Source organism: Pelophylax lessonae (genome assembly GCF_965119305.1).
Source record: "Pelophylax lessonae genome assembly, chromosome: 4".
Classification (NCBI taxonomy): Eukaryota; Metazoa; Chordata; class Amphibia; order Anura; family Ranidae; genus Pelophylax; species Pelophylax lessonae.
Genome location: NC_138771.1, coordinates 605,424,302 through 605,451,684, shown reverse-complemented (window position 1 = coordinate 605,451,684; position 27,383 = coordinate 605,424,302). Strand labels below are relative to the sequence as shown.

The 27,383-nt window shown below is 43.7% G+C and overlaps 1 protein-coding gene across 3 annotated transcripts in view; it reads left to right on the top strand.

Annotated features, from left to right (window-relative positions):
* Nucleotides 1-25,830, top strand: part of MAST1 (microtubule associated serine/threonine kinase 1) — a 128,744-nt gene extending 102,914 nt beyond the window's left edge. For all 3 annotated transcript variants that reach the window (XM_082252629.1, XM_082252628.1, XM_082252630.1), the window contains 8 exons: nucleotides 3,179-3,339; nucleotides 3,453-3,640; nucleotides 6,479-6,661; nucleotides 8,815-9,044; nucleotides 11,523-11,645; nucleotides 11,737-11,873; nucleotides 14,142-14,326; nucleotides 22,305-25,830. In XM_082252629.1, coding sequence (XP_082108755.1) covers nucleotides 3,179-3,339; nucleotides 3,453-3,640; nucleotides 6,479-6,661; nucleotides 8,815-9,044; nucleotides 11,523-11,645; nucleotides 11,737-11,873; nucleotides 14,142-14,326; nucleotides 22,305-24,724 — 3,627 coding nt within the window. In that variant the 3' untranslated portion in view covers nucleotides 24,725-25,830. The remainder of the gene's footprint in view (nucleotides 1-3,178; nucleotides 3,340-3,452; nucleotides 3,641-6,478; nucleotides 6,662-8,814; nucleotides 9,045-11,522; nucleotides 11,646-11,736; nucleotides 11,874-14,141; nucleotides 14,327-22,304) is intronic.
* The last annotated feature ends 1,553 nt before the right edge of the window (nucleotides 25,831-27,383 follow it).

The window sequence follows — 27,383 nt, the reverse complement described above, 5'->3', positions numbered from 1 at the left end:
TCTATACTTTTATAGTTTCAAGTTGTATAGTTGTGTATCTTGAGCTAAAGCCCCGTTCACATAGGGGCGACGCTACTTCGCACCGCGCCGCGTCCTCAGAGCGGCCGCCACGGACTTCATAACATTGAAGTCTATGGCGGTCGCCTCCTGGTCGCCCCAAAGAAGCTCCGGACCCTTTTTCTAAGTCGGAGCGACTTGTGTCGCTCCTATTAGAACGGGTCCGCACCTCCCCTTTGGGAGGCGACCTACGGCGACCTGTGAGGCGACCAGGTCGCCTCAGTGTGAACCGGGACTAAATGTGACTTGTTTGTTGTTTTTTTTTTTTTATCTTTATTTTTAGAGCCGCCTTATGTTCAGGTTTTTAGGGAAGCAGCAAAATAAAATGCAGTTTTTTATATTACCACAAGATGACAGTGCAGGCTATCTGAATCTATCCACAGCCCCAGAGTTTTTATTCCATGATACACTGCCTGGCCGAAACAAAAGTCACCACCTGGAATTAACTAAGCAACTTACTAAACTAAGCATGCAGTAACTCTCCTATGGGATAGTTACTGCATGTACCCAAAGAATGAGGTCAGCTGAATACCTGAATATACTGAATGACCAGGCTATTCCATCAATGGATTTTTCCTTCCCTGATGGCACGGGCATATTCCAAGGTGACAATGCCATGATTCACCAGGCTCAAATTGTGAAAGAGTGGTTCAGGGAGCATGGGACATCATTTTCACACATGGATTGGCCACGAACTTAACCCCATTGAGAATCTTTGGGATGTGCTGGAGAAGGCTTTGTGCATTGGTCCGTCTCTCCCATTATCAATACAAGGTGAAAGATTAATGCAACACTGAACGGAAATAAATCTTGTGAGATTTCACAAGCCTATTGAAACAACGCCACAGCGAAAGGGTGCCTTAATCAAAGCCAACAAAATATTAGTGTGTGACCTTTTTTTTTTTTTTGGCCAGGTAGTGTAAATACACTATATTGTCAAAAGTATTGGGACGCCTGCTTTTACACACACATGAACTTTAATGGCATCCCAGTCTTAGTCCGTAGGGTTCAATATTGAGTTGGCCCACCCTTTGCAGCTATAACAGCTTCAACTCTTCTGGGAAGGCTGTCCGCAAGGTTTAGGAGTGTGTCTATGGAAATGCTTGACCATTCTTCCAGAAGCGCATTTGTGAGGTCAGGCGCTGATGTGGGATGAGAAGGCCTGGCTCACAGTCTCCGCTCTAATTCATTCCAAAGGTGTTCTATCTGATTGAGGTCAGAACTCTGTGCAGGCCAGTCAAGTTCCTCCACCCCAAACTCACTCATCCATGTCTTTATGGACCTTGCTAACCTATCTAGCCCTGTAAAGCAAAAATCACCATACATACCTTTCCTGAAGTCGCTCTGGTACAGTTCCATCTGAGCTGTCAGCAGCGGTTTCTCTGTGTAGGCGGGTGCAGAAGAGGCTGCTGACAACGGAAGCCCCATAGTAAGTCTATGGGTGATGTCACTTCCCAGGAATTTCCCAGCTGTTGTCAGTTGTCTCCTGCACACAGCTTCAACCGCTGAAGCCAGGAGCGGCTTCAGAAAAGGTATGTATAGCGATTTTTGCTTTACAGGGCTAGATAAGTTAGTCTTAACTTGTGACTGCAAGTCATTTTAGAGATTTTAGTTTTAGTCTGGAACTTCCACTTTAAGTAAAACAAAAACAGCTATGGAGGAGGCTTAAACTGGATGAGAAACAGCCAAACTCTGCTACTAAGGTGAGATTGTAGAAGACAGTTTCATGTCACAGGTCATACACTGAGACTGGTCACAGCAACAAGAAACAAGGTCGTTATATGGCATCAGCAAGGTCTTTCTCAGCAAAGATTGAAAAGCAGACTGGGATTTCAAAATGTGCAGTTCAAGCTCTTTTGAATAAGCACAAAGAAATATGCAATGTTGAGGACACAGTGGCTGGCCAAGGCAACCTATTGCAGCAGATGAAAGATACATCATGTATATTTCCCTTTGACATCAGATGATGTCCATCAGTGCCATCAGCACAGAACTGGGGGAAACCAGTGGGACCCAGGTACACCCATCTGCTGTCCAGAGAAGTCTGGCCAGAAGTGGTCTTCATGGAAGAATTGCTGCCAAAAAGCCATACCTCTGACGTGGAAGCAAGACAAAGTGATTGGCCTTGTGACAAGGCCTAAGTAACAAGGCTAAGACAACAACATAGGAACAGGGGTGCAGAAAAATAGCAGCAGGTGCTCTGGACTGAGTCAAAATTCTAAATATTTGGCTGTAGCAGGAGGTAGTTTGTTCACTGAAGTGCTGGAGAGCGATACAATAAGTGTCTGCAGGCAACAGTGAAGCATGGTGGAGGTTCCTTGCAAGTTAGGGGCTGCATTTCTGCAAATGGAGTTGGAGATTTGGTCAGGATCAGTGGTGTCCTCAATGCTGAGAAATACAGGCAGATACCTATCCATCATGCCATACCATCAGGGAGGAGTGTGATTGGCCCCAAATGTATTCTGCAGTGGAACAATGACCCCAAACGTAAAACCAATGTCTTTAACAACTATCTTTAGCGCAAAGAAAAACAAGGAAACCTGTAAGTGATGGTTTGGCCCCCACAGAGCCCTGATCTCAACATAAAGTCTGTCTGGGGTCACACAAAGAGACAGAAGGATTTGAGGCAGCCTACATCCACAGAAGATCTGTGCCTAGTCCCCAAAGATGTTTGGAACAACCTACCTGCCCTGTTCCTTCAAATCCTATATGCAAGTGTACCTAGAAGAATTGATGCTGTTTTGAAGGCAAAGGGCAGTCACACCAATTATTGATTCAGATTTCTCTTCTGTTCATTTACTGCCCATTTTGATGATTGATAAAAATAAACTATTTACACTTCTATTACAGAAAGCATTTACAGCATTTTTTTCACACCTGCCTAAAACATTTGCACAGTAGTGTATATATCATTATCTTCAAACACGAAGTCACTTTGTGTTTGAAGATACTGCTGGAGACTACGGATCTGACCTGCACCTGATTATAGATCCTCACCTGAGCGGCTCATCTGCATTTGTCTCAGTGTATATATCATGTTTATGCCATCAGTTTAAATGTCTGTTTACCCATTTAGAGTTGCCATTCTGAATTGTGTCCCCATTTTCCAAATGACGCACAGGTTTACAGCAGCATGGAACAGCTTTCACAGCTAGAGCAGAAGGCCCCCTCTACACCTCAAGACAGCAACAAGCAAGAGAGATCTGAAAGGACAAGCAAGAGAGAGACCCTTGGAGGTGTGACCCTGAGAGATCGCTGCTGGAGGACTGTGTCTCCTGAGATGTAAGTGGGTTCCCCTATTCCTTTGCTTGGATTCCGGTCAATCAATGTTAGAAAATCAGCTAGAAGCTCCCCAAGTTTGGCCTAAAGGTTACAGATGAGGCATCTTGTTGCAGGAAACATTTTTCAGACTCAGTCGATGCTGACTCCAGCCCCCCACTAGCTGCGAGGCGCCGATTCTCCGCCCTGGTGGACACCGCCCGTTTTGTGGCCCCTCTGGAAGGGGAAGGAGAGAGCAGGGTGAAGGGCAGCAGTGGAACTCAGCACGGCCAAAGTAAAATCCCCCTTGGAGAGCTAGAACCAGGTGAGTCGCCAGTGGTGTCATGACATAAGACTGAAATGGCCAAAGAGGCTGAAAGGATGCTCTGTAGGAGCCCAGAGGGGCCTTGTAAACTAGTAACCAACATGACTGTAAACTAGTAACCAACAGGTTGGGGTAAACCCAACCTTTCATATTCCTGATATGTGCTTGCTGTACTATGTACTGTTCTCCTTTTATTGCTTCCTTTGTGTAAATCTCTGGTGTTTCTGGCAGTCTCACGGCTTTCCTATTTTAAACTGACCACACTAGTCATAAGAGCACTACATGATCAGTTCTCTAGCTGTGCTAGGAACTCAGCCTGCTCTCCTCCAATGAACAGACTGGTGCTGACACCCCCCCCTCCCCTGGTCATTCACTGGGAAGACTAGTGTTCTGCTGTTTCTCCTCCCCCCAGCTCTCTGAGCTCCTTCGCTTCTTATGCAGCTGAAAAGAGTGATAAGGTGATCACTTTTAAAAAAGAGAAAAAAGGTATCTATAATGATATCTATATAAATATAGTTATTAGATAGATAGATAGATAGATAGATAGATAGATAGATAGATAGATAGATAGATAGATAGATAGATAGATAGATAGATAGATAGATAGATAGATAGATAGATAGATAGATAGATAGATAGATAGATAGATAGATAGATGTACAGGTGCATCTCAAAAACTAGAATATTATCAAAAAGTTTATTTATTTCAGTAATTCAATTTAAAAAGTGAAACTCATATATTATATAGAGTCATTACACACAGAGTGATATATTTCAAGCATTTCTTTCTTTTAATTTTGATGAATATGGCTTACAGCTAGTGACAACCCAAAATTCAATATCTCAAAAAAGTAGAATATTACATAAGACAAATAAAAAACTATTTTTAATACAGAAATGTTGGCTTACTGAAAAGTATGTCCATGTACAGTATAGTATGCACTCAATACTTGGTCAGGGCTCCCTTTGCATGAATTACTGCATCAATGCGGCGTGGCATGGAGGCGATCAGCCTCTGGCACTGCTGAGGTGTTATGGAAGCCCAGGTTGCTTTGATAGCGGCCTTCAGCTCATCTGCATTGTTGGGTCTGGTGTCTCTCATCTTCCTCTTGACAATACCCCACAGATTCTCTATGGAGTTTAGGTCAGACAAGTTTGCTGGCCAATCAAGCACAGTGATACCATGATCATTAAACCAGGTATTGGTACTTTTGGAAGTGTGGACAGGTGCCAAGTCCTGCCGGAAAAGGAAATCCGCATCTCCATGAATCTGGTCAGCAGAGGGAAACATTATGTGCTCTAGAATTTCCTGGTAGAGGGGTGCACTGACTTTGGACTTGATAAAACACAGTGGACCAACACCAGCAGATGACATGGCTTCCCAAATCATCACTGACTGTGGAAACATCACATTGGACCTCATGCAACTTGGATTCTGTGCCTCTCCTCTCTTCCTCCAAATTCTGGGACTTTGATTATCAAATGAATGGTCAGTTTCAAGCATTGTCAGGAGTCGCTCCTACAAGATAAAAGAGGACTTTGGACCACAGAGCAACAGTCCAGTTCATTTTCTCCTTAGCCCAGGTAAGAGACAGAGGCTTCTGACATTGTCTCTGGTTCAGGAGTGGCTTGACACAAGGAATGCTACAGTTGTAGCCCATGTCCTGGATATGTCTGTGTGTGGTGGCTCTTGAAGCACTGACACCAGCCGTAGTCCACTCCTTGTGAATCTCCCCCAAATTCTTGAATGGCCTTTGCTTCACAATCCTCCCAAGGCTGTGGTTATCCCTGTTGCTTGTGCACCTTTTTCCACCACACTTTTTCCTTCCACTCAACTTTCCATTAATATGCTTGGATACAGCACTCTGTGAACAGCCAACTTCTTTAGCAATGACCTTTTGTGACTTACCCTCCTTATGGAGGGTGGCAATGACTGTCTTATGGACATCTGTCAAGTCAGCAGTCTTCCCCATGATTGTGTAACCTACTGAACCAGACTGGGAGACAATTTAAAGGCTCAGGAAACATTTACAGGTGTTTTGAGTTTATTAGCTGATTAGAGTGTGACACCATGAGTCTGCAATTTTGAACTTTTTCACAATGTTCTAATTTTCTGAAATACTAAATTTTGGGTTTTCACTAGCTGCAAGCCATAATCATCAAAATTATAAGAAAGAAATACTTGAAATATATCACTCTGTGTGTAGTGAATCTATATAATATATGAGTTTCACTGAACTTGAATTACTAAATTAATTAACTTTTTGAAGATATTCTAATTTTTTTGAGACGCACCTGTGTATACACAAAGGTTTTGCCTTTTATTTCTATTTTAAAATGAATGAGTTGTTTTACAAGGTGAGGGTTCCTAAATATTTTAGTACTCCCTTCGTAGTACATTGTTTGGGACTTTAAAGATACTGTAACAAAAAAAATCCTAAATAATATAATATATTTTCCTGATTTGAGCATATTGCATATTCTCACATTTTAATGTAATTATAATATTAAAGATTATTATACGTACATATACTGTACCGTGCCAACAGTTTTTGCAACAACTAAAAAAACAAAACAAAAAAAAACAATATTTTATCTATTGCAATCAAAAATGTTACAAAATTCCTCTAAAAACAAGCCCCTATTAACTAAGTACTCTGTATAGCGTCTCATCCACATAGCAATCTTTATTTGACAAAGTTTTCCCAATTTTTTTTTTTTATTCTTTTCCCTTACCCTTTTTGGTGATGGAGATTATGCACAAACATGATCTGCAAGCAATCCGGTGTACACAATTGCTACATCTGGCTTATTTAACTCACTTCCTCCATTATCTAGGAGACAAGTCATCAGAATCTCAAGGGCACCAGGACGCGGACTTCTCCCCTCGCGCCACCAATGACCTTGTTCTGCGTAGGGCTCGTCACCAGCATCTATCTGGGGACAGTGACCGGAGGAGAACCGGGGGGAAGGTCATAAAGTCGGCTTCCACCACTGCACTGTCTGTGATGATTCCTACAGGTGCCACTCAAAACTTATAACCCACCTGCATATTTTTGCATTATCTTTTCTATGGGATGCCTTTACTATGTGTGTATTTACATTCTGTGCATTTTAAATCCTTCCCTCCCAGCCCTGGTGTCCCTTTAAATGTGTCTCTATGCCCAAGGGGAAGGAAAGTCTGTCCAATCATGTGACCGCTGTGATTGGCTGTCACAGTGGTCACATGATTTGGAGCTGGTCCTGCAACTCCTTGATCATTATTAGAGACTGGGAACTGCCTTTGACAGCTCGGTCACGATGCTGAGATCGGGCAGTGAGCGTGCTCTCAGCTTAGAAACCCCAGCCCTCCATGGACGTATACTGTATGTACATTAACCCATTTGAGCTGGCACCTCCTGACCCTTTAAGAGGTTTCATATGCTGGGAGGCGGGGCAGGGTTTTTAATCATGTTACTGCAGTGGTTGCCTGTTACGGGGATCACATGATTGGAAAGCTTCCGATTGGAAGAACCTTAACTTTGCAAAGATTACCCAATCACATGCAAAGAAAAAGGAGCATTTTTGCTTGCACATGATTGGATGATAGAAGCCAGTAGAGCTCGTTTGCTAAGCCCTGGAGCAACTGCCCCTGCAGGGTGCAACTGCATTGGAAAGTACATGGTCTATTTGCCTTTAGTAAATCAACCCCATGAACGGTTGTAAAAAAACAACTTCAGTTTAAAGCTGAACAATCGCCTTTATCCATTTCCGAACCGCCAGTGTTGGCAAAGCGAAGTACCTGTATGCCACCGCCCACTTCCAGGGTCAGTGGGTGTGCATGCATGCCCCCTAGCCAGCAGTCCCTGTGATTGCACAGCAGGAGCCTGTCAGCAGATCCCGGCCAATGATTCACAGCCGGGACCTGCTGATTGCCTGTTTGCAATCACAGCCCAAAGCTCTGTGTTGACAACAAACACAGAGCTCTATACACAGAGAACAATCTCTGTTTCTCATCCCTGCTTTAGGGATCAGTTAGTAAAAGCAGCACACTTTACACACATTACACATAGTTATGCACACATTTAACCTTGATTGCCCTAGTTGTTAACTCCTTCCCAGCCAGTGTCATTAGTACAGTGACAGTGTATAATATTAACACTGATCACTGTAATAATGTCACTGGTGATGTCAGTGCAAGGTACTGTGTTCCCCCCAGCATCAGTTAGTGTTAGATTGTCTGCCGCATTATCGCTGTCCCATTATAGTAGTAAAACAAAGTAGTACATATACCATAGTTTGGAGAATCCCACCAACTGAGCCTCAGCCATTGCTAGTCTACTGAGCCTCGGTCATTGCTAGCCTACTGAGCCTCAGCCATTTGGGTCCTGTATTTCTAGTCTTCACTTTCTACTTCCATTGTGGCTTTACAGTGGCTCTTCAAATGTGATTTGGAACTATCAAATCCATGTTCATGAAGCCCATTGAAAGCCCAGTTCTGTCGATCTGTGAGGCTCTATTGTTTTCAGTCATTTTTTTGGGCTTTTTTCAGGTGTTTTTCCAGGCGTTTTTTTTTGTGTTTTTTCAGGCGTTTTTTGCAGGTGTTTGGAAACAGGCATTGACATCTAACAGAAACGCTTGTAATCTGCAAAAAAAAAAGCTCATGTACTTTTTTGAGCTTCAGGCGTTTTGCTTCAGGTGACAAAATGCTCATATGTGAACAGGGGCCATTGAAATAAATAGGATTTTGCTTGTTGGGCGTTTTGAGACTTGTAGAGATGAGCGTTTTACGAGCTGAAAAACACTCAGGTGTGAACAGGGCCTGAATGTTCTGCGTTGACAAAGAACTAATTTCTTTGCCAAAGCTTGTAGAAGCTGCTGCCACATATAAAGTTTTCAGTTTCTGAGCAAACAACTGATGCCTAGTCAGTAAACATGAGCTCCCGTCTGCCCTCAAGAACCGAGTTATTCACCCAGTTAGATGCTGCCATCTTACCCCCTGAATAGCATAGTGAAGATGAAGCCAGGCTGTCAATCACAGACTTCATGTCCCAGAGCCCTCTGCCCTTCCTGTGTCTCAGCTCTCTGCAGCAACTAGTGATATTGGTTAGAGTTGATGTTGTATGTCATATATTTAAGTATTGTCTGTATGTATAGTATGAAGCTTACAGTTAATTTCTATCTCTCCAATGCAGTGGAACAGCACAGCAGCTCTCCCCTGGTCAGTCCAATGTCCCCCCGCTCGTTGTCATCCAATCCTTCCTCCCGGGACTCATCACCCAGCCGTGACTACACCCCCGCTGTCAGTAGCCAGCGCTCCCACATCACTATTCAGCGGTCAGGGAAGAAGTATGGCTTCACGCTCAGGGCTATACGAGTCTACATGGGGGAGAGCGATGTGTACAGCGTTCAGCACATTGTCTGGGTGAGTGACTGGAAGGAAAGGGATGGTACATCTTCATCCTCTGATTTGCTACCCATTGCTTCCAATGGACGTGTTCACACTGCAGCACCGTTGATGCAATACCTTAAAGCCCAATTCCAGAATATCTGAAAACCTGCCCTTGCTGTGTAACTGCATCCACATTATAAGGGTTACCTGCTTGTTTATGTTTAGAGGATTTAAAAGCAGTTGCTTACCCGATCCTCTGCTCCCCCGACAGTCAGTGCTCCCCCATACTCCAGCAGTGGACTGTTCTTCAGTGCCCTCACATCTATGATCCCTGCATTAGTCTTGATGATGTCAAAGGACCTTAGACAGCTAAAACACAGGGGAGAAGGGGCTGTGGGGGCCAATCTAGAAGCACAAAGAAAATTGCAGGAGTGGAGGATTGGGTAAGTAAAAGTGCTTTACTAAAGCTGGTCATACATTATACAATTTTCTTATTCAATTTCCTTTAGATTTACCTTCAACTATGAACTGCAAGGGCCTGCCTGATTGCATACTAATTGAAAGTGTTTAGGTTCAACCTCATATTATATGGTTTTGGGAAATCTAAAGGAAAATTGTACAAAGAAATTGTATAAAGTTTGGTCAGCCTAAATTCCCTAGACATAAGCAAGCCGGTAACGCTTGAAGGAGTTTGAATTCACTTTCTATAGGGGGCTTTAATAGGTTTCCTATATGTCTTTTTATTATAGTAAAACTGCTTAGACAGGCAGTACCATGTTTCTTTGAAGGGTGTGAACTGACCTTTCAAAGAAAAATGGTAGATTCTGTAAAAAATATTTTTGGGACGAAATAAAGTGGAGTGATTGGCTAACCAGTCACTGTCATATCTTTGAATTAGCAAATGAAAGCAAACGTCTAGTTACTGATGTCATATATGATCTTTTTATAACCACAGTCAGCTCCCTGATCTGTCTCTCCAGTGTTCTAAAAAATGGATATTTCCAGGTATAGAGTGCACCTTCACACTCTCCACCATAATGCAGTTTGCTGTGTCAGTGCGACCTACTGTCAGACGCAGACCTGAGTGCCGTGACATTGGTTTGTGACTAGCCATTTGCAAATACCACATTTTAAAAAGTCAGTATTTGCCCAGGGTCTTATTAATTTTGGACGGGGATGTCTTTTGCCTTTCGAGGTATTGAAACAGACACGTACTGTAAAAGGTCAAAGTGAGACTTAAAGGGTATGTCCAGGCATTACCCAAATGTACCCCCAAACCTCTCTCCTTCTAGAGCATATCCCAGCATTGTTTCTATTTTTTATCCCAGTGGTCTTCAAACCTTGGCCCAGGGGCCGATTGCGTCTCATTGCTTGCTTTTATTTGGCCCTTGGGTCACTATTGCCCCCACTATCAGCAAAAGTGGGGCATAGTTCCTTTTACTGAAACCAACAATGGAAAACTATTCCTCCCAATGATACCAACGATGGGGCACTACTCTTTCCAATGACACCAATGATGGGGCACTATTCTTCCCCCTGAGACCAATAATGGGATACTATTCTTTCCACTGATACCAATAATGGGACACTATTCATCCCACTGACGCCAATAATGGGACACAATTCTTCCCACTGACGCCAATAATGGGACACTATTCATCCCACTGACGCCAATAATGGGACACTATTCTTCCCACTGACGCCAATAATGGGACACTATTCTTCCAACTGACGCCAATAATGGGACACTATTCCTCCCATGATACCAACGATGGGCACTACTCTTTCCAATGACACCAATGATGAGGCACTATTCATTCCCACTGACACCAATAATGGGACACTATTACTTCCCACTGACACCAATAATGGGACACTATTCTTCCCACTGACACCAATAATGGGACTCTATTCTTCCCACTGACGCCAATAATGGGACACTATTCATCTCACTGACGCCAATGATGGGCACTACTCTTTCCACTGACACCAATGATGGGGCATTATTCCTCCCACTGACACCAATGATGGGGCATTATTCCTCCCACTGACACCAATGATGGGGCACTATTTCCACTCACACCAATAATGGGGCACTGTCTCTCCCATTTGTACCAACGATGGGGCACTGTTACTCCCGCTGACACAAATCATAGGGTGCTATTCCTCCTACTAACACCAATGATGGGGCACTATACCTTCTCCCAATACCAATCATGTGGAATTTTTTTCTCCCACAGTTTGAAGGGCAGTAAACTGCCCCTTTTTTTTTATAGAAAGTTTGGAGACACCTGGATTTCTTGATCCTGTAGTGAGGGGCAAATTTAATTACACCCTGTGAAATCATTACAACTCTTTAGATTTTTTTTCTTCTTTGTGTTTATCCCACAAATATTTTACATAGGTACGTAACATTAACAATTTTGTTGACACTTCAATCCAGTGGGAAAATCCTGCATCTGTCATTTCCCTGGTATCTTTCTCACCTAACTCTACCTTTGTTTCCTGTAGCATGTTGAAGAAGGTGGTCCCGCCCATGAGGCTGGGCTCTGTGCTGGCGACCTCATCACCCATGTTAATGGTGAGCCAGTTCACGGCCTAGTTCACACCGAGGTAGTGGAACTAATTCTGAAGGTAAGACATTCTGCTCCTCCTTGGTGAAGTAAAGAGAAAGGTCCTCCAGCTTATGCTACAGCATACTTGACTGCTTACCATCTTTCCACAGAGCGGTAACAAGGTTCTTGTCACCACAACACCTTTTGAGAACACATCCATTAGAACCGGTCCAGCTAGAAGAAGCAGCTACCGGTCCAAGATGGCCAGAAGAAGCAAGAGGAGCATAGGAAGAGAAGGACAGGAGACGTAAGCTGGGGAAGAAGGAGGGGGCTATGTGGGTCAGTGAAGGTCCACCGTAAGGAGTTGGCTAGGGTAGGGTTTCCCAGTGAAGGTTTCAGTGTATTTTAACATGCCAATGTGGACGCCATGCCACATATTAAAAATAAAACAGGTCAATTATGAATGTATGTTCCCCTGGGTATTATTGTTACTGGAACTGAAAGTGGGGGATATTCCAAACAGGGGTGGTGAATAGTACAACGGAATGGTTTCAGTGCAAAGAAATCAGACTACTCCCAGAGGTCATATATAGAAAAAGTAAATCAGGGACTGCTGCAATTAAAATATATTGTAAATCCATAAAATCACTGTTGTTTTCAGAACATTACATGTAAATTTTGTAATTTTATGGATTTACAATTAAGTGCAGCAATCCCCGATTGACTTTATATATATATATATATAGAGAGATGTGTACTGTATATATATATATATATATATATATATATATATATATTTACATTTAAAATAAAAAAGATGTTATATATATCTGCTCTGTGTAATAGTATTGTACATAGCAGTATCTTACCTTCTCTTTGTGAGTTCCTCGCTGGCACGTTTCGCTCCATCTTTCTTTGGGTGCCCCCTTAGCAAGCCCTTTGCTAAGGAATCACCCTTGTGGGCATGCTCCCTAGCTCGGCTGTGTGTGTCTATAGACACACACAGCACCGGTAAGCCAACGTCTCCGCTCCCTCCTCACGGGAGTCTGACAGACAGCCCATGGCTCCCGCTGCTACCTGCTTTTCCTGTGAGAGCAGGAAAAGGGGAGCGCGGTGCTGGGACTGGGACAGCGCTGTCAGGTAAGTGTTTAGGGAGGGGGTGGTTAGAACAGGTAGTAGGTTTTCTATCATAATGCAGGAAATGCATTAAAGTAAAAATACATTTTGAGTTTAGAACCACTTTAATTGTGTATTTAAAGCTGAATACTTTGTAAAAAATGAAGGCACACTATTAGTTAGGTCCAAGGAGCTGCATGATATCTTACAGATTTATTGACATTTTTTAAATTTTTCTTTTAAAGGTAAACTTTATTGTGCATTCGAAACGATACATATAGCGAATATTAAGAGAAAATACAGAAGTTGTTTTCTTTTAAAGCAGAAACAGGAACATTAAAAAGTAGAAAACAGTGCCAGTATATCAAATGTTCATACAAAACACAGCATTTGCATAGTTATCGCAGTGTATATCAACCACATGAAGGATATGAACGGGAGCTATATAAGGGAGGGAGGGGGGGAGGAAGGGAAAGCGGTTTTACAGTCATTACTGAAATGATGGAACACTCATCTTCATCAGTTTAGGAGGAATCACTTGCAGGTAGTAAAGTTGTGGAATCAGATTCTACCCAGATGGACCAAATTTTGTGGAATTTTTTTGGGCAACCCCTAGCCTCATATGTCAATTTATAGAGGGGAAGCACTTAATTGATTAATGAGATCCAGAATGGAACGTCCGGGGGAGTGTTGGTTTATTGACATTTAACAGGTTTATTACTCTGCCGGGGAGATACTCCAGGGATCTTAGTAGCTATGCCCGTCCTTCCCCTTTGCTACCCATTGACAGAAGCCTTTATATTTTGTGAATGTGTTTACATAATACCAAGGCTTCTGTGATTGGGCATAGCAGCTGCAGCGACTCTCCTGTTCAAGATGCAGAGCTCAGAAGTATCAGCACTGGGCTTTCAGAACAACATCAGTCTTCCGGGAGTACTATAAAGCTATCAGGTGTATATAATAAAGTCATGCACCTCACTGGACTTAATTCAAAGTGTGCCTTCATTTTTTACAAAGTAGCTGAATTCCTGGAATTCAGCTTTAATTGTCTACCTGAAGTGCAGCTGTATGGAGGGCCGTGGCCAAGGAGGCGTTATTCCAAAATCACTGAAACCTTCACAACTATAAAGAAAAAAAAAAGGGGGGGGGGGAGAGGCATTGACTTCATGTCTAGCATTGTCTTTGTAACAAGGGTGGCATAGAAGGTAGCAGATGAGCAGTTGACAGTGCAGAACATTTGGAATTGCATAAAAGGAGACAGAAGGATTATGGAATACATGATGGAAGTAGCCAAGGGATGGGTATGAATGGAATGAGTGGCAGACAGGCAGGGAGAAGGGTAAATCCACTTAGCTTAGGGCAGCAGGAAAATGACACAAGCATATGATTATTATTGAAGGGCCGTCTGCTCCTTTCCATCCTTTCTCTTTTCTTTCCTGTCTTGCTCTTCTCCTGACAGTAAGAAGCGCAGCTCTCTCTTTCGTAAGATCACCAAGCAGTCCAATCTGCTGCACACCAGCCGCTCTCTTTCCTCTCTCAGCCGCTCTCTATCCTCTAGTGACAGTCTGCCAGGATCTCCCACTCACAGCTTCTCTGCTCGTTCTCCAACCCACAGTTATCGATCAATGGACTCTGCATACCTAGGTAGGGGTGACAAGTATGTAAGTGTGTTTTGTAAAATAGGAAATATAATTATGTTCCTCATTTGCTGAATTACTGCTTAGAAATGACAGATTTGTACAGTGCTGGAGCAATCAACAGGGCTGCCATTAGAAATCACGGGGCCCCGTACACTCTACCTGACAGGGGCCCTGTACAGGTCCTCCCCGAATTTACAAAAATGACTATTTTTAAAAATAATTTTTCCAATTTTTAAAAATGTGGTTTTTTTTTACAATTTTAAAAATATTTTTTTACAATTTATTTTTTACATTTTTTACATTTTTTTTTCCCACAACACTGTTGAGGTTGGGGAGGGGGTTGGATGAAATATCTGGGGTCTAAACAAGCCCTTGACATCTCACCTTTGAGACAGAGAAAGGAATTGAGAACACAGATTCTTTAGTTCATTTCTCTGCAGCCTCAGCTGCACTGAAGATGAATGGACAGGATCCTAAACACAGTTTACTATGCTCAGGTATCAATGGACACAGGGGCAATCAATACCGATTGCTCTTGCATCTAACTCAGAAAAGGAAGGGGCCAGTAAATTACATATTTTTTGGCCCCTTCCTCCACTCTCCATCCACCTGTGTACCCCCCAAGGGGGACCCGGGCACATAGAGGGAGTCAGATGTGGGCAGCCCACAGAGTGGAATCAGTGCAGCACGGTGGGAGGACAATTACAGAACAATGCACTAGGTCTCTCCCTTCAGCAGCTAAAAGAAGAAACCAGCTTTCAGCTGCTGGAAGGAGAGACACAGGCACATTGTGTGGTTCTGTAATTGTCCTCCTGTCCCACCACACCGATCCCCCTTCTATCCGGACCCCCTCGTGTGCCCGGGCCATACAGGAGACCAAATGGTACCCCCCTATTGGCAGCACTGCCTAGCAATGTCTTGTCTGTATGAGGCCGGTGCAGTCTTAGCAATGCCAGATCTGTACAACGTCAGTGCAATCTTAACAATGCCAGGTCTGTACAGATCTGTTGCAGTTTTAGCATTGCTAGGTCTGTATGGGGCAGGTGCATTCAAGTGTGTGTGTGTGTAGCCGGTGCAGACTTGGCACTGGCAGGTTAAAACAGGGCTGGAGCAGTTTTAGCAATACCAGGTACATTGGCAGTGCAGTCTTTTGTCTTTGCTTCATCTGTACAGAGCTGGTAAGGAAATTCACTACCAGGACTGCATAGGTGCAGTGCAGTCTTACCACTAACATGTTTGTATAGAGCCAGTGAAGTCTTACGCTGCCAGCTCATTCTTGTCAGTGCCAGGTTGCTAGACATTGCAGTTTTTACTCTCAGGTGGGGTTTATTACAAGCTGCCATTAGGCAAAGTTGGCCAGTATGACTGCAGATCCGCAGTCAGGAGTGACTAGAGGATGTAGTGATGCGACACTTAAGCTACAAACACTTTTTGGAAACTTTTCTAACCAGCACATGCATCTCCTTTAAAGAAATCCATGGTGAAGAATCATGGAGGCTCCCCTTCTAGCTTTAATGCTTTCTGAGTCACAGATCTTAAACAAGCGTGCCCATGCGGAGTCCGGGCTTCACTCTAACTTTCTTGAACTTTATGCTTGCTTCATGTCAGCGAGTCAAAATTTTGAACCCAGAGACAGCCATAGGCAGCACAGCTGTCCTTTAAGGTTTGATTCTGAAGTCCCCCTCAACTGTCCATGAATCAGCCAGATAATGCAGATGTAACTCTGTTGTCCTAGGTATAGTATAAATTAGGGTTGCACTGATACTTTTTTTTCCAGCAAGTACGAGTACTGATTCTTTCAGCCAATTACTCGCCAATACGGAGTACCAGTACTTTGCTGTGCGATTTGCGTTCATACAAACTGAATGGGTGCAAAGAATTGCATGCAATCTAGTGCAGCAATGGGCAGTTTATTAAAAATGTTATAACAACTTACATCAAAAAGTACATATCTCGTCAAATCCAAATCTGCATAGTGCCCCCGCTTGCAATGATAGAAAACCATGGCTGCTGGAGGTGCTCACAGGGCTGGATGAGAAGTTCTGGAACCCCTGTGGGTATTCCTGGAGGTATACATTTCCTCCAGTCCTGTGAGCACCTCCAGCAGCTGTGGTTTTCTATCATCGGTGGGATGGGGACACTTTGCAGATTTGGATTTGACTAGATATATACTTTAATGTAAGTTGTTATAAAATTTTTAATAAACTGCCCATTGCTGCATTAGATAGTGCTTCCCTTTCTATACTGGGTTCACACGCAACAGGAGTGGTGGGGGAAATCCCGTGTGAGTCGGACAGGAATTGCACCGCATTCCTGTTCAAATCGCATGTGATTCTTTGCAGTGCAATTTGCACCCATTCATTTTGTATGGACACAAATCGCACCGCAAAGTATCGGTATCGGGATTATTTTCACAAGTACGCGTACTTGTAAAAATACTTAATATTGGTACCGGTATTGGTGCATACCTAATGTAAATGGTATGAGAACTTGGCTGTCAACAAGAACATTTTTTAACAAGCTTACCAGCAAATTAAGGAAGAACACCACAAAATTTTGTCCTTCACTAGAAATGCTGCAGCCAGTTTCCATCCGCAGTTTTGCACGTGTTCTAGCGCTAATATTTGAAGTGAGTTATTAACTGACGTAGCAATCTATGTGGCTCACTACAAGATTTAAATGAGGCAGAATGCCGGGAGAAAACACATGTACACAGCAAGAAAAGTGCATGGAGGTCAGAGAATTTTCTCCAGTGTTTCCAGTGCAGGATACTGCAGAGGTACAGTCTATGGCCAAATGTGTATGGAAAACCCTCCAAATGATTGCATTCAAGGGGTTTCCAGTGAAGAGTACTGTTAATGCAATAGCACACAAAGACATTTTAGACAATTGTGCACTTTCAACCTTGTGGAAACAGTGTGGGAAAGAGCCTTTTCTGTTCCATTATGACTGTACCCCTGTGTACAAAGCCAGCAAGACATGGTTTGGTGAGTTTGTTGTGGAGGAATTTGAGTAGTCTGCACAGAACCCTGACCTCAACCCTACTGAACATATTTGGGATAAACTGGAACTCTGAATGTGAGCTAGGTTTTCTCGCCCAACATTAGTACCTGACCTCACAAATACTCTTTGGCCTGAATGGGCACAAATTCCCTTCCTGCCCAGCATCAGCTGGCCTTGTTGGCTTTCTCGTACAACACCAGTGCCTGACCTCACAAATACTCTTTGGGCTGAATGGGAAAAAAATTTGCAGACATTGAAACACTTCCCAGAAGAGTGGAGGCTGTTATAGCCACAAAGAGCAAACCAACTCCTTATTAATGTCAATGGTTGGGGAATGCAATGTACAACAAGCTCATACACAGTAGGTGTTATGGTGAGATGTCCACAAAACTTTGACCAAATAGTGTGAGTGCAGCCTACAGATTACATTTGCCTTCCAAACATTGTGGAAAGAAGCGTTGTGGAATTCAACTTCAATTCAGTTCAAGCTAGTATTATGGGGGTGTGAGCAAATACTTAATTTACTATCACTTTGTCTACCTTCTTTACAATTGTTGAGTTGAAATAATTACACAAGGGATTATATCTCCAACAAGTCAATTGACTTATAGATATAAATTGTGAGAAGGAGCAGTACAGCACTGCGTCATATAGGTGATCTCTCCTGCGAGCAAAAAAGAAAAGGTAAGGTAAAAGTTTCATTTGGGTTTGGCTCCCATCAGCCCACATGTCAAAATGCAGATGGGCTGGTGTGCAATGTATAGGGGCAATGATTGGCGCACTGGTAAAAAGCACTGTTTATTTATTTTTGTAACTTTATTTGAAGTTTCACAAAATGACACTTCATATAAGTCTCTACACAACAATTGTGCTGCAGTGCAGTGACACGTGGAACCACGCGATGTGCTGCAATAAAATGGTGTGTAGATCATTTAATCACAGCACACACCACCACAGCACATTGGTGTGAACAGCCCGCATACAAAGCAAGGATATTTGCCTCGTCCATGAGTTTTGCCTGCATTGGGCATCTATGCCCAGACACAGCACAACAAACCTGGTGTAAAATCAAGTGGGAAGTGGTAACCTAAGCAGAAATTATTTTCTAATATAATTCCAGTAAACGATACTGCCAAAAGCTCCTGGTAAACCTTTGCTACCTAAAATGATGGAACAGCACAGCATAATGGACTTCCCAACAAGAGTTATATACTGTATGACATAACATGCTGTTGGCAGGTTTTTACCAAGACTAAAACCATGTCATATTTACTGGTACTTTAAAGGCTTGGCATAGCCAAACAGATACGAGTTTTATGTGAATGGATGTTGGCCAATGTACTCAAAAACATTTCTACATATTTAAAATAGAACTGGAGCCAGACTATAAACATTAAAATATTTCAATATTCCTAACTACTACATGCACTCAAAAAACAATCCCTAACTGACCTCTGTAGCTGCAGGCACAATGGAGCAATTCATTCTCAAAGTTCACAGAGGAAGCCCTGTCAGGTCTCAGCAATGGGCTCACCCCTACTATGCATCAGTTTACATTAGACCTTTGTCACAGCTGGGAAGAGGAACTAAAATCAACTATTGAGAAACAATAAAAGTGACTGTGTTTTTGCTGTAAATACTGAGATTAAATTACTCCACAATACCTGCAGCTACGCAGGTCGGTCAGGGCTTGTTTTAAAGCTCATTTCCTGCTTGTTAAGAAATATTTCACATGTCCATAGTATGCCACAGTTCTTCTTTAAGGAACTTTTGCAACAAGACCTCTACACCTAAGCTACCAGCTCAATCTACCTTTTGGGTATTGGGACTGTTGGAGCTGTAATTGTTGAAACTTGTTGATGATTGAGACTAGAAAACAATAACAAAGTGCACTAGTTGGACTTCCTGCCACAGAAAAGTGTTTGCAACTGCCTATCAGAGCGCATTGTATGTTTTGCAAAATGGAACCCTTCAAGCACACCACAGCCTAGCTCACTATGGGGTTGAATTACTAAAACTCGCAATCGCAAAATCTGGTGCAGCTCTGCATAGAAACCAATCAGCTTCCAGGTTTGTTTGTTGTCAAAGCCTAATTGAACAAGCTGAAGTTAGAAGCTGATTGTCTACCATGCACAGCTGCACCAGATTTTGCACTCTCCAGTTGTAGTAAATCAACCCCACTGTGTTCCATGACAGGACATGCAACAAGTACAGTGGTGTCGCTATGTGGATGTGGGGGGTGTGGACTGCACCCTGGGGACACCCGCCAGAGAGGTGACACCAGGGGAAGCCCCATGAGAGGCTCCTGGTTCCCTTATCATTCAGACATGTGTTCCGTGTTATGTCCTGGCATCGTGGCACTGACAGTACTGTGTTCCTCCCATCTTCCCACCTGTGCTTCGATTCTGCAATCTGCTGAGTTCAACCCCTCCTGTCAGTTCTCTCAGACTCGCTGGTATACTGGCCACAGTAGATCCTGCCCACCTTGTGTTCATAGCTGGGCGCACACTGTGCCCGGGCTGTGGGCACTGCTGGGCTAGGAAGATGGCCTTGGATGAGAAACTGGGGGGGGGTAGGGGGGGCCTCACTCCTGCTGGAGAGTCTCCTCTATCCTACCCACTTCTGTTCTTCCCCGTCTTCTGCCTGCATGACCTGGGATCAGTGAGTCTGATGAGTAAATCCAGAAAACTACTCACCTCAGTGCTGGAGGGGGACACACAAGTTCACTTTCACTGCATCTGTACTGGGGAGAAAGGGGGAGGGGGTTCTACTACTGAGGGGTCTATACTCGGGAGGAAAAGAGGGGAAGGATTCTACTACAGATGGGTCTGTACTGGGGGAAAGGGAGTGGGTTCTACTACTGAGGAGTCTGTACTGGGAGGAGAGGGGGAGGATTCTACTACAGAGAGGTCTGTACTGGGGGAAAGGGGGTGGGGTTCTACTACTGAGGCATCTGTACTGAGGGAAAGGGGGGGTACTACTACTTAGGGATCTGTAGTGGGGGGGAAAGAGGGTGGGGGATCTACTACTGAGGGGTCTGTACTGGCGGGAAAGGGGGGTTCTACTACTTAGGGGTCTGTACTCGGGAGGAAAAGAGGAGGAGGATTCTACTACAGAGGGGTCTGTACTGGGGGAAGGGAGGGGGTTCTACTACTGAGGAGTCTGTACTGGGGAAAAGGGGGGATTTTACTACAGAGGGGTCTGTACTGCGGGAAAGTGGTGGGGTTCTACTTTTGAGGGGTCTGTACTGGGGGAAAGGGTGGTACTACTACTTAGGGGTCTGTACTGGGGGGAAAGGGGGTCTGTACTCGGGGAAAGGGGGTTTCTACTACTGAGGGGTCTGTACTAGGGGGAAATGGGGGTTCTACTACTGAGGGGTCTGTACTGGGGAAAGGGGGGTTCTACTACTGAGGGGTCTGTACTGGTGGGAAGGAGGGGTTTACTACTGAGGGGTGTGTGCTGGGGGAAAGGGGGGTTCTACTACTGAGGGGTCTGTACTGGGGGAAAGGGGGTTCTACTACTGAAGGGTCTGTACTGGGGAAAGGGGGGTTCTACTACTGAGGGGTCTGTACTGGTGGGAAGGAGGGGTTTACTACTGAGGGGTGTGTGCTGGGGGAAAGGGGGGTTCTACTACTGAGGGGTCTGTACTGGGGGGAAGGGGGTTCTACTACTGAGGGGTCTGTACGGGGGAAAGGGGGGGGGGGTCTACGAAAAAGGGGTCTGTATGGAGGAAAGGGGGGGTTCTACTACTGAGTAGTCTGAACTGGGGGAATGGAGGGGTGGAGGCTCTAATATAGAGGGGTCTGTACTGGGGGAAAGGGGGGGTTCTACTACTGAGGGGTCTGTATTGGGGAAAGGAGGGGTGGAGGTTCTAATATAGAGGGGTCTGTACTGGGGGAAAGGGGGGGTCCTACTACTGAGGGGTTTGTACTGGGGGAAAGCGGTGGCTCTCTAACTGATGGGTCTGTACTGGGGGGGAAAGGGGGGTTCTACTACTGAGGGGTCTGCATTGGTGTAAAGGGGGGGTTCTACTATTGAGGGGTCTGCACTGGGGGAAATTGGGCGGGGAAGGGTTCTACTACTGAGGGGTCTGTACTGGGCCCTACTATTGTCATTATATGCAGTGTTTTATGGGGAAAAACTATTAAGAGTGGGGGGGGGGGGGGTGACACCAACTCTAGTGATGCCACTGAACAAGTATGCTCTGTTCTTATGATTTTGGTAATTTCAACTATACCTCTGAAGTTTCACAGAGCTGCAAGCATAATGACAGTATTTTGTTGTGTCTAAAATAATCCTTGGTGAGTTTCTTTAACACTAAACAAAACACAAGTAACGGTGATTCGCTATGGGGGACAGAGCCGAAAACTTTGTCAGGGAAATTGGATTACTGGAAGCTCCTCAAAAATAGAAAGTCAAAGCTGTCAACCTTTCCCAGAAATATCCAGGAAAATGTATGCTGAGTTCATGAATGGGGGTATTTTATATGAAATATAATTCTATTTCACAGCAACAGAAAACATTCAATTATGCAAAACAAGCATCCCTTGTGATTCTGTGAAGAAGAAGATGATGCAAATGAAAAAAAATGTGTACATTTGTAGGGACAAATGTTTCAACTCTTGCACTGCCCTTGAAAATCAAGAACAGATAGCGGCTATGGAATCCAGCATTGGCTCATCCCACTAGCTTTTTTTTTGGAGGGTTGGGAAAGAAAATTCTGAAATTCTTGTGTCTCCCTACTGTTCTGATGCACTTTCTTTTTTTTTTTTTGCTGGGTCATGGTGTTCTTTGCTTACATCCTGATGTTATTGTGTTGTCTAATCTCAGATTAGAATGTTCTTTCTGCTTTGGAGAAATATTTTACAGAATGGTAGTGGTGAATCAAAGAGCAGCAGGCCATGTAGATTTAAAACAGGCTTCAAGATGAGATTGTTATTCAGTTTATTAATATTTCCTCTCTTTTGTTTGTGTTTTAGGAGCTTCTTCGCAAGGCAGTTCTCCTTCCTCCAGCACTCCCAACTCTCCAGCCCCACCTCCTCCATCCTCCTCAACGTCCTGTGCTCCAACATCCTCCTCATCCTCCTCACCTGCATCTCCCTCTCCTCACATTCGCCCAAGCACACTCCATGGTTTGTCCCCAAAACTCCACCGCCAGTATCGTTCTGCAAGATGCAAGTCTGCTGGTAACATGCCCCTATCCCCCCTAGCTCATACACCTTCACCCACTACAGCTGCCTCACCTCCTCTTCTTCCTAGCCACAGTGTAGGTAGCAGCCTGACCACTCAGAGCTTCCCTCCAAAGTTGCACCCCTCCCCTCCTGTTTCCCGTCCACGCCCCAAAAGTGCAGAGCCCCCACGTTCCCCTCTCTTGAAGAGAGTGCAGTCTGCAGAGAAGTTGGGTGGAGGGGGAAGTGGTGGGTCACCAAGAAAACAAGAGCCAGGAGGTGGAACACCAGAGGGAGAAATGGGAGAAAGCATGGGGGGAAGATCTCAGCCAGTTAGAAGAGTAGGCCGACAGGAATCTCCTCGGAGCTTATGTTCAGGAGACCTGTTAGTGGACAATTTGGAAAGGCTGGAGAGTGATATTGGGATAGGAATATCACAACAGGTTGAGGGGCACAAAGGTGTTGAAGGAAAAGTTCCAGTAGTAGGAAAGATAGGCACAGTTGTTCGAACTCCCACCTCGTTTTCACCCCAGGAACCCCCTTCCACTGTGACAGCTGCTCTACCAACACAAGGTGAGCCTTCCCATGCCATGACGGGAAGATGCCAGGTCAAAACGCTAAGTCCTGTGCAGGAACATGAAGGTAGACGGGGGGAAGGAGAAGAAGGCATCGGGGAAGCTGAAGGCAAAAAGGGAGAAAAAGGAGAGGATGACGAGGAAGCGAGTGGGACCATGAGAGAACGTTGGTATTTAGAAGTGGTTGAAGAGCTGACTACAGTGGGTAAAAGTACTATAAAATGTAGTCCCTCCAACCACAAAGACTCCCAAGCTTCTCAGGCAAGTTCACACATAATTAAGTCTAAAACTGTTGAACCTGACCCAGTGAAATACACCACCAGTTCCCTCCAACATCCCCACTATGATCACTCTCATGCTACAAAGGACAAAAACAAAGAAGTTACTCCAATGAAGACAACAGACCCTAAAGCTATTAAGCCTTCTTCTCAGCCAATTGAAGAGAAGAAATCAGAAGCTCCTAAAGGCGACCCACCCTTCAGTAAAAAGGATGAAAATGTAAACATTGATAATTCAAAATGTCCTTCCCTTTCTCCGCCAAGTGCCAAGCTATCAGAGACCTTCCAGTCTGGTTCCTCCCACCCTGTTAGAATAAATGAAGTAAAAACCGACCAGGTAAAGGATTCTACCTCCATCCTAAATGGTAAGAAGCCCCCCACTACCCAGGATAATAATGTACCGCCAATGAGGGGCAGTGATGTGAAATCTGAACTAACAAAAACTTTTATTACCGTAGTGCCCACCATGGAAAACACTAAAGGAATTGGAGCTGCTGTAAAAGATTCCCAAATTGCTGTTCCTGCTTTAGCTATTGTGAAACCTCTTTCCCCAGTAAGCATACAGATAAGTAATGTGGAAAGCACACAGATGCCCCAAGCTTCTACTATGTCAGATAATAGTTCAGTGAATGGAGCAGACAAGGATAAAACAAAGATGCAAGCCAAAATAAGTGGAGTAGAAGTACATAAACCGGCAGCCAATCAGAGCCAGACTAGCAAGACAGAAATTCATCATTCAACAAGCAATACTCAGTTAACTGTAAACACGGCTAGCAGAGTGGAGAGTGACAAGACAACAGTCACTACTCCTCCGGTATCTGCCAACAAAGAAATTGGCCCTGAAGCTGGTTTTAAAAGTCCTACTGAGAATCCCTCAGTAACTGGCGGGCTTTCAGGAACAGCCAGCGACACGATGAGGGGCACCTCCGATCATCCAAGCACTTATAACGATATTGAGGAAAAAAAAAAAGCCAAATTACCAACTGCTGCTTCGGATGGTAGCATCAGCAGAATTTTGAGCGACCAGGCCAAAAAGAACTCATTTCCACCAAGTCATGACAAGGTCAACAAGCCTGACACCAATCAGGTATCAATTACCCCTTCTTCCTTACCTAATAAGCCTACTAACAGTGGAACGGAAAATGACCAAACAAGATTGTCCAGATGTGTGGCTGGAAGCGACATAGTTGACAGCAAACAGACTAAAGAGACTTCAGTAACTTCTCTTAAGGTCACCAGTCCAGAACAACGTAAGCAGTCTCCTATAGCGATTACAGTTAGCGGAGTCCAGAGCGATGGCAAGAGTGGGACCTGTGCACCACTGAAGTCTCCAAGTTCTCAGACAGCCACCACAGTTAGGAGTCAGCACCCCTCTTAAACAAGCAATTCTAGAATGTCAGGGTGTGAAAGGGTCAGAATCACAGTGTTGATATCGTAAATGCGGCCTAGCCCTCTAACGCACGAGGGAGCAAAAGAAAAACGGGCTGGACTTAGCAGCTGCCATCATGGGATTTTTTTTTTGCAATGAGCCTTATCGCTCCCCATCCCCTGCAGTCTCTTAAAGAGAAGCGAGGGGCCACATTGGCGTGTATGTGTGTGTCCAATGTGTGTGTGTGTCTGTGTATCTGTGTGTTTGTGCCGTGCCTTAATTGTTTATTAGTCGGGGGAAAAAAAGTTACTGCACACACACACACACCCTTAGTGCTAGAATCTAAAGAGATAACTGGAGGACGTTTGGCCGGACTGGGCAGGAGCAGAAGGAAAAGAAGTGATATCTGTGCATGCTGACAACGCCATTTTGACAACCTGTGTTTATGAAGTCTAACCATTTAAACAGGAACGGTTGACTTAGCTGTTGCATACTTGACAGACTTCAAACTGTTTGAGGGAACCAGTCACAACTGGGCTTATGGAAGAATTTGAATATTCAGTCTAAAATCAATACAATTGATTACTTAAATAAGGACATGTGTGTGTGTATATATATATATATATATATATATATATATATATATATATACACACACACACAGTACCTTCCCACATCGTTATATTTACTTTTTCTGAACCTGGTACTTCAACTTGAGTTTCAGAGCGGCTTTCTTGTTAACCTTAAATACTGTCTTCCAGCTCCTGAGATTGCATAATAGAGCCAAAAAAACAAAGCCCCATAGGTTTTATACATTCTTCTTAACTATGGGTCACTCTCTATGGAAGATTGGGGAAAATATGTGGGCCTATGCAGATGATAAGGTACAGAAACTGTCAGGCTTTAGGTGAACTTTCCTGACCCTCAAGCTAAAGTGTCAAATTTAAATAAAATCTGCAAAGGGGATAAATATAATTATTTTATATGTAACCCTACAGCTATAGAATATTTTAAAGTAGAAATGTGGCCAGGTTATAGCATTCAGATGTTTAAAACAAGCCCTCACTGACCTCTGTAGCTGCAGATTCTCATGAGTCCCTATTAGGCCCCATTCACATTGCATGCTTTTTTTTGCATATTTTTAAGCGACAGCATAGCGCAGACCAAAAATGTGCAATTGCTGGTTGTGTTTTGGGTGCAATTATCAAAAATGGCACTGCAATGGTGACGCATGTTTTTTATGCATTCCTAGAATGCTCAGATGTGAATGCAGCCTAATTCATCCTCAAAGTTTGCAGTTGAAGCTCAGCTTCCCCTGCTAGCAGTGGCTTGGTGGCCTGCCAGCCTTCTATAATCTCTAATGTATACACAGAGCATGTACATAGGGAGAGGTGAAAGAGCAAAGTGCTGAGACCTGACCTCAATTTTTTCACAGCGTTAATTATGAATGTTATAAGTGATTTTTTTTACAGTGACTGCAGCTACAGAGGTCAGTGATGGTGTGTTTTAAAGCACATTTACTGCATGGTAAAAATATTTAATTGTTCATAGCCTGGTCACAGTTTTACTTCAGTAATCAGACTCTTTTATGAGCCTAATTGTGAATGGTTCTCTTTAAGGTAACAAAATGGCTGCCTAAAGTTTTCACTTGAACAGAAGGGGAGGGTCAACGAAGTAATGATCTGCGGGATTCCAACACGCTCCCCTGCATGACATCACTGCCACCACCATTACCCTTTTTCCCCTTCAAGACCTTATTCTGTGCTACAAAAACCTCCAGACCTGTGACATCTCACCCCAGCCTATGATGTCATCAGCCTGTGCCACGTCCGGTGATGTCTTGCATTGCCTTGTCTTACCTACATATAGAAACATATGTCTATACATAATGAAATATATTTATCTGGACACACTATATATATATATAGATCTATATAAATATATAAATATATTGTCTATGGGGCTCCACTATTTCTATGCAAGAAGATTTATGGTCAAATTTAATTCTGTCAGATGCCGAACAGCTATGCCTGTTCACCGTTGGCTCTGCAGAGGTTAGTTTGTGAACTATTGGTTTTTTTTTTCTTTTTATTTACTTTTGTGTATTTTTTTAATCAATAAAGCTGTGCCCCTCTATCCTTAAATAAGAGAACAATTTCACTTTTTGCTTTTCTCATTTCAAATAAATGTTAACAGAAAAGTACAAATGTTACATATTTGCCAAGGAACATTACACAACCAAGTGGAAAGAAAAGACCATTTCATACATTATTCCAGTGTAACAACGGGTTAATTTTCATGTTACATATATTCATTTATTGGCAGGTTCAATATATTTACCCTTTCAGATTTGTGGATGAAGTACAATAATTAGGACCACACACAAGTAGTAAAGTAATAAAAAGATTTACTTAGCTTCGATTAAAGAGGTTGTACACCGAGAATTTTTTTTTTCTCTTCTTTAAATCCTGAAAGAGAAACCCATAATGAGCTAGTATGCATCGCATACTAGCTCATTATGAAATACTTACCTTAGAACGAGCCCCCGCCGTGCCGTCCGCTTACCTGTATGACGGGCGACATGTATAGTCGCCCGTCTTCCGGGATCGCGGCATCCGGCCATCTGATTGGCCGGAGCCGCGGTGACGTCACTCCCGCGCACGCGCGC